At 46.4% G+C, this 13,257-nt stretch overlaps 1 protein-coding gene across 1 annotated transcript in view; it reads right to left on the bottom strand.

Annotated features, from left to right (window-relative positions):
- Window positions 1-4,795: 4,795 nt before the first annotated feature.
- LOC132512911 (nuclear RNA export factor 3-like) overlaps window positions 4,796-13,257 on the bottom strand; it is a 482,492-nt gene continuing 474,030 nt past the window's right edge. Inside the window, exons 6-23 of the mRNA XM_060136950.1 lie at window positions 11,362-11,515; window positions 10,656-10,739; window positions 10,444-10,548; window positions 10,239-10,319; window positions 10,063-10,132; window positions 9,820-9,908; window positions 9,590-9,697; window positions 9,316-9,425; window positions 8,402-8,438; window positions 7,970-8,038; window positions 7,829-7,884; window positions 7,578-7,685; window positions 7,413-7,471; window positions 7,189-7,304; window positions 7,051-7,093; window positions 6,353-6,425; window positions 5,656-5,814; window positions 4,796-4,932 (exon numbers count right to left, since the gene is read on the bottom strand). Of these exons, the coding sequence (XP_059992933.1) occupies window positions 4,908-4,932; window positions 5,656-5,814; window positions 6,353-6,425; window positions 7,051-7,093; window positions 7,189-7,304; window positions 7,413-7,471; window positions 7,578-7,685; window positions 7,829-7,884; window positions 7,970-8,038; window positions 8,402-8,438; window positions 9,316-9,425; window positions 9,590-9,697; window positions 9,820-9,908; window positions 10,063-10,132; window positions 10,239-10,319; window positions 10,444-10,548; window positions 10,656-10,739; window positions 11,362-11,515 (1,546 nt within the window). The 3' untranslated portion in view covers window positions 4,796-4,907. The remainder of the gene's footprint in view (window positions 4,933-5,655; window positions 5,815-6,352; window positions 6,426-7,050; window positions 7,094-7,188; window positions 7,305-7,412; window positions 7,472-7,577; window positions 7,686-7,828; window positions 7,885-7,969; window positions 8,039-8,401; window positions 8,439-9,315; window positions 9,426-9,589; window positions 9,698-9,819; window positions 9,909-10,062; window positions 10,133-10,238; window positions 10,320-10,443; window positions 10,549-10,655; window positions 10,740-11,361; window positions 11,516-13,257) is intronic.

The following is a 13,257-nucleotide window of genomic DNA, read 5'->3' as shown; positions in this document are numbered from 1 at the left end:
AGATGATACAAATAGATGGAGAGATATATCATGTTCTTGGATTGGAAGATTCCAAGATACTTGACCCTTCTTAACCTCAGCTTCTTAATTAGATACAGAGACAAAATAATTAGTCATACAACTCCAACTGTGAGAATTAAATGAAATTGAGATCTACTTCTGCACATAATCAGGGCTGATTGCTGGGTGGAAGGTTTGGAAAGCTGTTTCCTCAGCCATTTATGCACAGAATATTCAGGCTTATTCTATTCTAACAGCTCTATGTTCTAGGTCATGCCACAGCATTGTCAATGAGACATGCAGAAGGGGAAGAGTTGCGTCTGTGCACTGGGGTTAGACCTTTTGGGGCCCCAATTATCTCACCAAATACCTCCCTTACTATTTAGCAACCAGAGCCACTATTTCGACTCCTAATCTTCAGGAAGACAGAGACATTGTCTGAATTTGTTCATGGTCCTATCTTCCCTTCTTAGCACTAAGCTTGACATGCACTAGGTGCATGAATGAATGAATAAGTGGATGAATGATAGTTATATTCCACACATATATCTTTCTTGTCTGACAGTTCGTAGCCCCTGGCAGGTCAGAGCCTTAGGCTTACAGCTAAGTCCAGTGGTTAGGACTCGGTGCTCTCACTGCAAGGGGCCCAGGTTCGATCCCCGGATGGGGAACTGAGATCCTGCAAGCCACGCAGCACAGCCAAAAAATAAAATAATAAAAAAAGATGGATGCATTATGTTGAACAGAAATTATAGCTCAGTGAAGTTGGATTTAATATGTCTTTGTATCCCTTCCAGAATCTAGAGCTGTGTCATGCTCATATGTGGAATCAACCTGTATTTTCAGATTGAACTGTACAGTTGGGTTTTTCGTTTGCTTGCTTGCATGCTTGTTTTTTTTTGTTTCTTTTGGTTTTTTTTTTTTGCCACAGCCAAGAATATTCTCAGGATCTCCTGACTTATACATCCAACCACATGCTCCCCACCCAGATTATTCATAGGCTCCACAAACGACATGGTCAAAACAGAACGGTCAGTTTCCTGGCATTGCACCGAAGCTGGTCCTCCATTCATTTCCCCATCGAAGAAAACCGCCCTAACCCAGCTGCAAAAATCCACATTCCAAGAGACACACTTAATTCCTCTCTATCCTTACCACAAACGTGGACTTCATCAACAAGTTCAGTACTTCCAAGATACATCTCATTTCAAACCCCATCTCACCCCTTCCATTGCTACGACTGTGGTCTACGAGACTGTAACCTCTCACTGTCATGTGTGTAGTAGCCTCCTAATCTTGTCTCTTGATCTTACAGTTGCTCTATTTCCGTCTGTCCTCCAAGGAACATTTAGAATGAGCTTTAATGAGGTAGATTATAATAATAATTCCCTTCCTTTCAGAAAGCACCCAATGGCTCCATCATAATAAGAACAAAACCCAGAGTCCTTCCCATGGCCCACAGGACCATTATTATTGGGCCCCTCCTACCATTCTCACCTCATTTTCTAACATTTCCTCCCAATACACACTGGCATACAAGCTGTTCCCTAAAACTGCCAAGCTTGCCCATATATTAGGGCCTTTCCTCTTGCTTTTCCCTCTGCCTCGAGGGCTCAGCTCCTATATCTTCCCACTGCTGACTGTGTACTTCTTGTTATTTGAATATTAAATCTAAGTTACGTCTTCAGAAAATCCTTCCTTGCCTTCCCCACCCTAGTCATTCTCTGTCACATTTTCCCATATTATTTTCTTAATGGCTCTCAAATCTTGAGTGTATCAACCCCTGTAGAATGTGAGCTCCATGAGAACCATGACCCTGTCTGTCAGGTTCTCTGATTTATCTCCAGTGCCTATCACAGTGCCTCACATATCACTGGTAACCAATAAATATTTGTTGAATGAATGACTGAGTGAGTGAATGATGTAGATTTAGCATGCTAAGTTGTGAGGACTCAGGCATAGTCTGGGACATGGGATTTGGGAGGATGGGAGAGTGAGCTCAGGTGTCTCTGAAGCAGCAGTTTTGTTTGAACCCATGAAAACTGTGGTTGGAAAACTGGGTAGAAAGGACATGATAATTGAGGTGGTGCTTCTAGCTGCCTTGGGTGTGAAAGTGTAGCATATGTTCTGTACCTATTCTCCTTCTTTCTTAATAAAAGAATCCTAAATTTATTTGGGACAGTGATATTTCCAGTAAAAGACCACATTTATAGCCTCCTTTGCAGCCAAGAATGGTCACATGACCAACTTCTACCTATTGAGGTGATGGCAGAAGTGTTGTATAGTAGTTCCAGGAAGGTAGCTAAAAGGGAGATGAATTTCTCAGACCCAGGTATTTCTCATACCATCTGTTGTGGACTGAACTGTGTCCTACCCAAATTCATATGTGGAAGCTTTACCCCCAATACCTCAGAATGTGACTGTGTTTGAAGATAGGACCTTTAAAGAGGTAATTAAATTAAAATGAGGCCATTAGGGTAGACACTAATCCAATATGATTGGTTTCCTTATAAGAGGAGTTTAGGACACATAAAGAGATACCAGGGTGTGTGCACAGAGGGAAAACCATGTGAAGAAGGAGTAAGAAGGAGGCCATTTGCAAGCCAAGGAGAGAGGCCTCAGAAGAAAACAAACCTGTGGACACCTGGATCTTGGACTTCCAACCTTTAAAACTGTGAGAAATAAATTTCTGTTGTTTAAGCTACTCAGCCTGTGGTGTCTTGTTATGGCAGCCATAGCAAACTAATACACCATCAGATAAGGTTTTCAAGTTTGACAGCTCATTAGAAACAACTGAGGTGAACCTTAAAGATACTGATAACTGGGCTTATCCCTAGAGGCTCTGATTCAGTTGGTTGAATCTGAGCATTCGAGGGGATCCTAATGGATATCCAGAGTTGAAAACCACACGTCTAGGAGAATAGTTTTTTGCACTCCATTGAGCAGGCTGAGAGTGGTGAATCTAGCGTAATTTAGAAGGCATCACCCTGTATCTCCCTCCTTCCACTGTTTTTCCTCTACCCCATATGCCCCTTCTTCTTCTGCCCTATCCAGATCTCCACAGATGGACCCAGAGATGCCCCCACCTCTTACTCCTGTTCTATGTCCAAGTTCAGTCCTAATTTGAGGAACATTTAATAGCTTCAGCCCCACTTCTGCCCTCCCTGTCAAGAAAAGTGAGTCTCGAGGGGCCTCACATTCTCTTACTCTGCCTGTTAGCCAGAGCCAGGGCAGCTCTCTAGAGGTAACTTCTTGCCTCTTAATCCAGTTATAAAATGGATGAAAGACATGAACAGAGGGCAAACAGGCTTAGGAAAAGCTATTCAACATCTTTAGCCATCATGCAAATGCAAATTAAAGGCACAATGAAATGTTAAACCCACCTATCAGAATGGCTGAAAAAAACAGTGACAAAACCAAATGCAGGCAACACTGGATAAACTGAGTCACTCACACATTGCCAAAGGGAATGTAAAATGTTACAGGCCGTCTGGAAAACAATTTGGCAGGTTTTTCAAAACGAAACATGGGATTACCAAATGATACAGCAGTTGCACTCTGGGCAATTTACCCAGAGAAATGAAAATTTATGTTTACACAAAAACCTTTACATGAAGTTCATCACAGTGTTACTCACAATAGTTAAAAAGTGGAAATAGCCCAGATGTCTTTCATCGGGGGAATGGGTAAGCAAACTGTGGTACATTCACACCGTGGAATCCTATTCAGCAATATAAAGGAACAGACGATAGACACACTTAACAACTTGGATGGATCTCAGGAGAATTATGTTGAGTGAAAGAAATCCATTCCTAAAGGTAGTGTACTATATGATTCCATTTCTATGACATTTAGGAAATTATAATAGTGTTTGACAGAGTTTAGGGATGTGGGATCAGGAAGAAGGTGGGTGTGGCTATAAAGGCTAACATGAGGGAAACGTGTGGTGATGAAACAGTTTTTGATCTTGTTTGTGGTGATAGAACACCTACACTGCTGGTAAAAGTGCATGGAATTATATATATAAGTATTATGCACAAGTGTTCTAACACACAAATGAGTGCATGTAAAATGGCGAAATTGTGGTAGGTTCAGTGGATTGTACCAATGTCCATTTCTTAGTTTCAATACTGTACTAAAGTAATACAAGGTGTTATCATTAGGAGAAGGTGAGTGATGGGTATACATGACCTCTGTACACATTTTTTTGCAACTTTTGGTAAATCAATAATTATTTCAAAATAAAATAGTTAAAAAAACAACACTGGAGTTGTGGGGAAAATACTCTTAGGTACAGAACCTAAGAACCTAATAAATATGTTAACACAGTTTTAGACCTGTTAAATAATTAAGAAATCCATAATTAATGGAGTAAATATGGTACTTTACTTGCTAAATACGTTATATTTGTTTATAGAAGTGAACATCAGAACGGTTGCAACTTGTGGTACTGAAGTGGTGGGGAGAGAAGGTTATCGGGAGGCAAAGCTTGGATTTTAGGGTTGTCCAGGAATGGAGTCCTTACTCTATAATTTTCAAGCACTGTGTAGGTCGGATATAAATGCTAGAGACTGCCAGGGATGATGTGGGAGATGGGACCTTTTGGTCCTGGCCCCACTAACTCATGGTTGGGTCAGGGGAAGAGCAATCCAAGACACACAATATACAATGTGCAATGTTACTCTTTAATATAAAGATAAACAAGGATCATGCGTTGGAAAAATAAAAAACAATGGACAGGCCTACACGGTAAACTTTGGCTTCCTGATTAGCTGGACTGCAAGCTTAGTCATGGATATGGCTTCAGTTAAGAGAAGAGAGGTGACAAATATGATGAGGATGAAAATGACATCTAAAGGCTCATTTGCAGAGTTTTGTTCTCAAGATCCCAGGTCAGTGGATGAGGGTCACATGTGGAATTTTGCCCTTGGACTGAAGAAAGTAAAGAGAAAGAATTGGGATGTCAGCAGAGCCAGCAGCCATGAGTGTCAACCCCAGGGCACCTGACTTCTGTCCACCTTCACCTTCCTGAAAGCCTAGAGGTCAATTTCTTCTTATCTCTGAATTCTCAGAATTCACTTTTTGATGAGTAAAGAAATTTTTAGTTCTGGTATAGTCTAGTCATTGTACTGAAAGCACCTCTAGTGGGGCAGGATAGATGACCTCCCTTAGGACCAAACTGGAGACACTTGACCACACAACTTCACTGCTACATCTATGCTGCAACAGCAAGCCTTCAAGTTTACCAACATGTATGTACCAGAATGAGCAGATGCCACTGCATGTAATGCTGAAAAAGAGGCGAAAAGCTAAATGCCTATCAATAATAGCTTATGGCTTCCTGGAATTCAATTGTTTAATATATTGATCTTAGAAAGAGTAATGTAGCGTCACATATACTGAGAAGAAACTATGCTGGCACTAATAATAAAAGAAGTTTCAAAACAGTATATAAGATAGGATACCTGTATTTTATAATACATGGAAATGTATTAGTATGAAATTAGGGTATTTCTCACAAGTAAACGTTTGGAAGGAAAAATAGATTTAAAATAATTACCTGAAAATTCCCATTAATCACTCCTCTACTCCTCCCAGCTCCCTCCTATCCCCATGCAACCCAGGCACTCACTTCTGAGACCACTAGAGGTTCACCTCAGATGGGGTGGAGGATGCCTGCATGATGTCCTGCTGCTGCTGGGAGAGGGGTGCATGGAGCTGGAGGTGGGTGTAGGCAGTGGGATGGAGAACACACTCTGGGTCTCGCTGGGGTCGGCATCCCTCACAAACAGCTCGTCATTCACGATGCACAGACTGAAGGAAAAATGGGCCCTCAGACAACTGGTGGATGGACACCCACACCCCCAATACTGACTCTGCTCCCACTGGCACTCAGCAACCAGATTCCTTCCACGTCCCTCCTGTGTCTGTCTTCCAGGTTCCTTGACTGGTACCTGTGCCCCTCCCTACAGAGCCCACCTTTGGAGAGACTGTCTACCACCTTCACTTGATTTATAGGTTCATCCCCAACCCAGGGGCAATTTCGCATTTACCCTTTACCACAGCCCAAGGGCTGGATACTCTGATGCCCATTCTCGGAAGAAGACACTGAGTCACACAGAGGTCATGTGACTTGACCAAGGTCACACAGCGAGTGAGCGCTGGGTCAAGGAAAGAACCCATAGGTCGATTCCAGAGCCCACGCTCTTCCTAACCACTAGGCTACACTGCTCCTGGGATCTCCCTGCTGACTTTCCACAATACTGAGTAAACCTAAGATCTTTGCCACCACATTCCCACGCCCCTGAGCCCAGGCGGGGATGGGCATTCCCACCCACTATAGGGCTCTCACCTGGCGTAGTGGGCAGGGGTAGCGATGAAGGTCCGGGTGAAGGCATGCACACAGCCCTGAGAACTTCCTTCCACTTCAACAGCAAACAAACAACAGTACCCCTTACAGCTGCATGTGCTGTACACGCTCACACAGCGGTCCCCAGTCAGGGTGTGACTGGACACTCATACTGAGAGGGCAGTTGTGCACAGGGGCCAAGGTGTCGGGAATGGGGAGGGCAACTATAGGAGCAGTCTGCGCCCAGTGACAGGGTCCCTGACAACCCCTACACAAATTCACGGGATGCATTTTTCACAGCCGCCCAAGAGGTGGATACTACCACCCTGTTTTGCAAATGAGGAAACCGAGAGGTTCAGTAATGGCCCAAGTTCTCAGAGTAAGGATCTGGGATGAGAGCCACCAAAATCCACAGCCTGTGTCCCCAACGCCCAGGGTGTGCAGGGCAGACAGGCATGGACACAGCTCAGACCTGGGTTGTCTGTGGGAAGCCTGAGGGCAGGAGAACACAGTGGGGAAGGGGAGGCGGGGGGAGGGGAGGGGAGGGAACAGAAGGGAATACAAGGGGAGGGAAGGGAAGAGAAGGGGAAAGAAAGTGAAGGGAAGGGAAGGGGTCAGGGAAGCTGAGTGGTTCTGGGTGTGAACCTGGCCAGGGGGAGGCAGCAGTGGGGCATCTGCGCTGGGGGTCTACACACACTCACCTTCCTTGAACACCCCACTGACGGAGAAGCAGAGCATCGTTTCCTGAAAGGGAAGAGCCCAGGCGCCCAGTCACCACCTCCACCTCCCACCCACCTGCAGCTTCCTGGGCCCACGCGAGGGAGGAATCAGGCGCTCACCGTCTGGTACCACGTGTCCACCACGAAGGAGCTAAAGGCATGCTGAGTCTTGGGCAACACACAGAGGGTGTGCACAATGACACGTTTTGTGTGCTTCAGCAGCTGGACCTGCAGGTCTGTGAGGGGAGGGGAAGCGAGCGAAGGTCAGGGGCTGCCACGCCCTGGGCCCTATGATTGACCCCTTCACCGCCCTTTCCCACCCAGTCTTCCCATCACACACTCACAGGGGTCCTTGAGCTTCTTCATATTCCTGCTGTCCTTGAAATACTCGCACAAGCTGCTTCTAGGAGACAAAGAGCAACAGTGGGTGGTGGGTGTTTGCAGGAGCTGGCCTGTGTCTGCTGGGGGGCCACACGGCCCGGGAGCAGAGGCTGTACTGTGATACTCACGGGGCTGGGTCCTTGGGGTGGAAGGGAATCGTCAGGGAGAAGCAGGCCTCCTCGTGATAAGCACCCGCGAGACCCTGTCTGTCTCCATAGTCATAGATCAAGTAGTACCTAAGGAGGAGCAATGAAGACAGTCTATCTCTGTGGTCTGGACCTCAAATGAGACTTGAAAACTCCCCTGAGCAGACCTGTGCTCAGGTGGCCTCACCTGTCCTAGACCTGCCCCCCTTGCTCAGCTTCCCAGAGATACTTACTGCTGCAGGAATTGCAGGACTAGGTTCTTCAGCTCATCAGATCCAAAGTAGCTTCCCTGGAATCAAAACAGTCCTCAGGACCATGGCTGACACCCCCTTCTCAGGCACCACTTAAAACCCGGCTTGATCCTCCATCCTCACCTTGCAGGTTGGTAAGCGCTTGCAGGCTTCAAAACCACACTTAGCCAGTGGGGATGTCTCCTGGTCATCCTGGGGAAGAGAAGAGAATGTCAGCAGTGCAGACCAGGAGGTGGTGCTAGATGATCAGGGAAAAGGATGGGCCCAGGAGGGTGAGGGTCAGAGGTCAGGTGTGAAAGGGCCCTGGAAATTCCATGGGCAGGACTACAGTTTGGATCATCACCGTGGATTCCCCAAAGCCTATGAAGAATGTGCTTGAAGAAGATCCAGAGCGTTTGTCAGGCTCCCACAGGGACTGTACCATCCCCCTCCGCCCAGGACTTTGAAGGGTCAGTTTCAAAACTGTAACTGGGGCAAGACCTAATGGGGTGCAGAGTAGTATGTGGGTGCTGTCAGTGCCAGTTAGAGGAGTCAGTCAACAAGGAATACACTTACCAAGGTTAGTAACTTGGGGAACAATTCCAGGATGGAGCTGCCAAAATCAAGACAAAACAGAAAAGTCAGTGAAACTGTGGCGGTGACCCTCTTCCTCATGGGAGCAAGTACACCCACACCACAGCGTCCCAGGCTTCCAGGGCCCTGAACACGTCCCCCATCGACTGACACAGAGGGAGGGCAGGCCCTCCCTCCCTCCCCGCCTCCCTCCCTCCCTTCCTCTCCTTCCCCTGGGTAGCTCCCCCGCAGACTGCCTGGACTCTCTTCTCCAGTGCCACAGGGACCAGCATTTCAAAGCCATGCTGCAGGGCTTCCTTCCCCTCCCTTCCTTCCTCCAGGGCCCCACTGAAGGCTGTGGAGAGAAGAGGGAATGGGGTGTGTGCCCAAGGCTCTGCTACCTCACTGGCGGTCCAGCACTCTGCCAAGACCTGGACCAAGACCTGGACTTCCCCCTTGGATGGCCCAGGGTGCTGGGGCAGGGAGGTGAGTGAGGTGGGGCTCAGGGAGGGAGATGGAGGGGGATGAAGACAGAAAGGGAGTGAAGGTACGAGGGGATAGATGAGAGAGACATATGGGCCTAGACACAAGGGAGAGAGAGAAAACAAAGGGAAGGGAAAGAAGCTTTCCCGTGGTGGGGGTAAGGGAAGAAGAGAGGAGAAAGGGGAAATGGCGCCCCATTTGCAGCTCTTCACCTGCCCCAGAATGGCTCAGACACAGCACGTAAGAATGTAAAATATGCACATGTTGGGCTGGGGGCCCACTGGGTGCTGGTTGAAACTTTGGCAGCTTTGTGATGCAGAGAGGAGAGCATAGGGCCTGTAGTCCTCCCTGAGGTCCACGTCAGCTGCCCCTTGCAAACGGGCACTTTCGGGAGTAGCTCAGGCTGCCACCGGGTAACAGAGGATGCATCTGACCTTATGTTGGTTGACATATCAGGGAAGGTGGTGCACAGGGGGTTTCTGTCTGCACACATCCCTTCTGGCTCCAGCCGCTCACCCTTGTCCATCTCCCCTGCAGACTCCACCTGTGATTATGAGGAGGAACCACATGGGCCAGAGAAACAGAGCCAGGATGGCCGTGCACCCCTAGTCGCTTCCTTTTCCTACAAATCCATTTCCCTTCCTCTGTCACCACCACATGCGCCTTCCCACTTTCCCTTCAAAGACGGATCTGGGTACCACACCTCACCTCAGTGTTGGAGAGGTTCAAGTTCTTGGTGTTGGAAGCATTCGGCATAGTGTTGGACAGGCTGTGCAGCTGGTAGGGTTTCTTATTGCTCAGGTCCAAGGCCAAAAGCTATGATGAGGAAAGAGTTAGAGTGAGGACCCCAGCAGGGGACACCTGAGACAAATCTGCCTCTTCTACCTAATCTCTCCCACCATCACCACCTGCCCCAACATTGGGTCTAAGGTCCTCACCTTGGGCATATTCCCTGGATGGATCTGCAGGGAGGCGGCCACGCCAGTTCTAGGGTTTCGTGCCATTCCAGTATCACGGGTCATCAAGTCTCCAGGAAGACAGGAGGAGGGAAACGGGGACTGAGAGGCTCCTGGCTGGTACAGCTCCAGCACCAACCCCTCCCCGAGTTACCATTCCTGAGTATCCTTTCCAGCTAGACCCCTCTGCCCTCACCTGCTCTACAATTACTGCTGTAGCCATACCAGGGTCAGAGCGGACTCTCTGGATGTCAAGAGATTGCTGGGAGGCATCATATTGTTCCTTCACGGGCAGCTGCAGAGTTAGGGATGGGGTTCAGGGGCTCTGAGTCTGAGGTGGTGATCGGGGGCAATAGGTGGGTCTGGCTGTGAGTGCACAGGTTGTGTTGAGTCTGCATTACCTTTATCTGCTCCACCTTTTCTGACCTCAGCTCCTTCAGCACAGAGTGGGGTGCATCACAGGGATCAACAAAGATAGATATCTGTTGAGAACACAAGAGGGGCTGGGTAAGCTCCAGGAAATCTGAGCCCTGGGATCAAGCAAGACCATGCCCCTGTCCTGCCCTCTTGCCCCCAGCTAGCCCTGCTCATGCCCTTGATACATACCCTTTCATTAGCCTCATTGTAAATCTTGCCGTTGACATTCTTCAGTGCGAAGGCAATGTTGGCATTCTCAACGAAGAACTGGGCCTGCATTTTCTCATAGTGAAACTGTAGGGAGAGTGACAAGAGAAGCACAGTATGAGACCAGAGCCATTTCTCATCTGGGCCTGCCATCTACCCCGTTTCCTCTCATCGGCCTCAATGTCCTCTCTTACTTCGACTGGGGTGAAGGGGACACTGCATTGCTTCTGAATCAAATTCAGCAGCCACTTCTCATCATATTTAATACCGAAGGGAATCTAGGAGCCAAAGAAATAATTGGGGAAAGAAAAGTGATACAATGGAATCCAAGGTTAAGATAAGACCCAGCTGTGTCTTGCTTTAGGACCTTTTTCAGGCTTTAGGTAATTTCTTAAGATAGGACAATATCTGTTCTCGCTAACTTTTACACCAGACATGGACTTCCTAAATACCCTTTCTTTCCATTTAAATACTTTTCCTGAAATAATCGACTTCATATCTTTCACATGTGCTTACTTTTATAAAGTTCTAAGAGATCCTACCTAAGGCAGACTTGGCCCGCCCCTCTGACGAGGACCCCAGAGACTCAACCTCCTCCCGCACTCAGCTTGAGCCAAACTGTGTCTTCTGGTGTGGAGTTGCTCCATCTCCTTGGCAGTAGTTTCCTCCTTTGCTTTTAGACAGCCTCTCCCATGCTCCCTGCAGTCAGTCTGCTCCCTTTATATTGCTTCTCTGAACCTGCCCTCACGTGATCTAGGAAGTTAACTCCTAGGAATAACAAGACAGATTACCAACTCCACTGCCACGAGAGGAAAGTTCCCAGCATCTCTACACGCGCCCAACATGACTCTCTCTGTCAACTTCTTCTACATGTTAGGTCCATTTAGCCAGCACACTCACTCTGATCTTGAACCAGCTCCCCAAGGTCTCATCCTGCCTGCTTCTCTCCATTCTTCTCTCTGGAGGCTTTTGCTCTGTCTCCTTGCTAACATGGGTTTCGTCTTGTTCCTGAAAATTGCCTCTCCGATGACAGGATGGAATGGCATAGGGAGCACTGTGGGGAAGTGGAGAGAAGAAAGTGGTCCGTATAGTCTTGGGAAGTCTTCTCTACATTTTCGCCAATGATAGCAGAGCTACAATAAAGACTGCTCAACCGTTAACCTGATCCCATCATTCCTCACTCTTCCAGGTTAGAGAGAAGAATGACATATTTAACTACAAGGTTTTGTTTTTCACTGGTTGACACTGGTCAGCCATGCTGCCTCGTCACTTACTATCTTGCTTGGATGTCCACGTGAGCATCACTTCTTAGTGATTCTCTATCTTGCTGCTGCTGGGATGAAGGATGAATACCAGACCTGACTTGTTCAGACCAATTGTTATACCTCCTTTGGTAAATACGCCAGCATCCGGCTCTTCTTTGTAAGGAGGTTACTTGCTTATTGTACCCTGAAATTGAGAATATTACATCAATGTTCTCAGTACCAGAAAAATTCCTGGGTAAATATCACGGCTAATGAAGAAATACCACCAACTTTAAAATCTAAATAGGAAATGATCATAGTTAGGAAGAAAAAAAAAAGGCTGAGAGACTTCACTGTGTTTCTGCTTCTCAGGAAATGAGAGGTAGGCAGCATTCACAGCCAAGAAGAAAACAAGCACAGAGGAAAGGGTCTGGACCCAGGGTTTAGTCTGTGATGTTAGTCCCTGCTCTGCTTGGATCAGGTTATGTGACCTGGGACAAGTGGCTTTTCATCTCTAACTTTCTCTTCTCTGCTCTGCTCTAGGGGGACAATAAAACCTACCCTGAAATCTAGCCTGGTGTGTTGGTTCAAGTGTCAAAGGTGATCTCCCTGCCTGATGGAAGAATTAGAGATATGAAAGATAAATCTGATGAAAAGATCCAGAATGGAGCCTGGAGAGACATAACATGGAGAATACCAAAAGTGAGGGGGAGATAATTAAAGGTGATGCAGTGAACATACCTAACACATGGTTAATGTGAGTCCTGGAAAGAATGGGAGGGAACAGTGGAGAAGTGGTATTTGAAGAGATCTTGGTTGAGAAGTTTCCAAAAGTAACAAGATATCAACTCAGTGTAACAGTATTATTGTAACTGGAGAAAAAGTATGTTTTAAAGAAAAACATTCTTAAAGAAAAGGCATTCATTTCATCATCCTGTAACAAAAACTTGGAAAATTTGTGACCAGAAGACTCAAACTAAAAGAAATATTATAAGCTCTTTCTTGGGCAGAAGAAATATCCTCCCACGTGGAGGCGCATAGATACAGGAAAGAAAGACTAAGGACATTTGTGAATATGTAGGCAAATTTAAATGGGTGTTGATTATATAACACAATGATAGTAATTTCTTCTGGGGATTTAAATATATAGAGAATGAAAATGCATGACAATAAATTTGGAGGGAATATATGGAATCAAAGTGTCTCAAGGTCCCATAATTGTCTGAGGAGTTCTAAAGAGATAATTAACTAATATGAGACAGTGACAAGGCAAAAATGTACATTGTAATCTTAAGGGTAAGCACCACCAGAATGGCAAAAGAATGTTTAACTAGATAGCCACATGAGGTGACAATTTAACAGTTATAAAATATTAACCCTTTCAAAGGAAAGGAAAGGAAAAGGAACTTAGAAGAGGCAAAAATAAATATACAGTAACATGATATACATAAACCAAATTACATCTGTTTTTACCTAAAAAGTTTCAGGCTAAATATTCCAAATAGAAAGACAGATATTATCAGACTGGACAAGAAACCTTCCATCAAATGCT

Source organism: Lagenorhynchus albirostris, chromosome X (genome assembly GCF_949774975.1).
Source record: "Lagenorhynchus albirostris chromosome X, mLagAlb1.1, whole genome shotgun sequence".
Lineage (NCBI taxonomy): Eukaryota > Metazoa > Chordata > Mammalia > Artiodactyla > Delphinidae > Lagenorhynchus > Lagenorhynchus albirostris.
The sequence above is the reverse complement of the archived record's forward strand: the minus strand, read 5'-3'. Positions and strand labels throughout refer to the sequence as shown.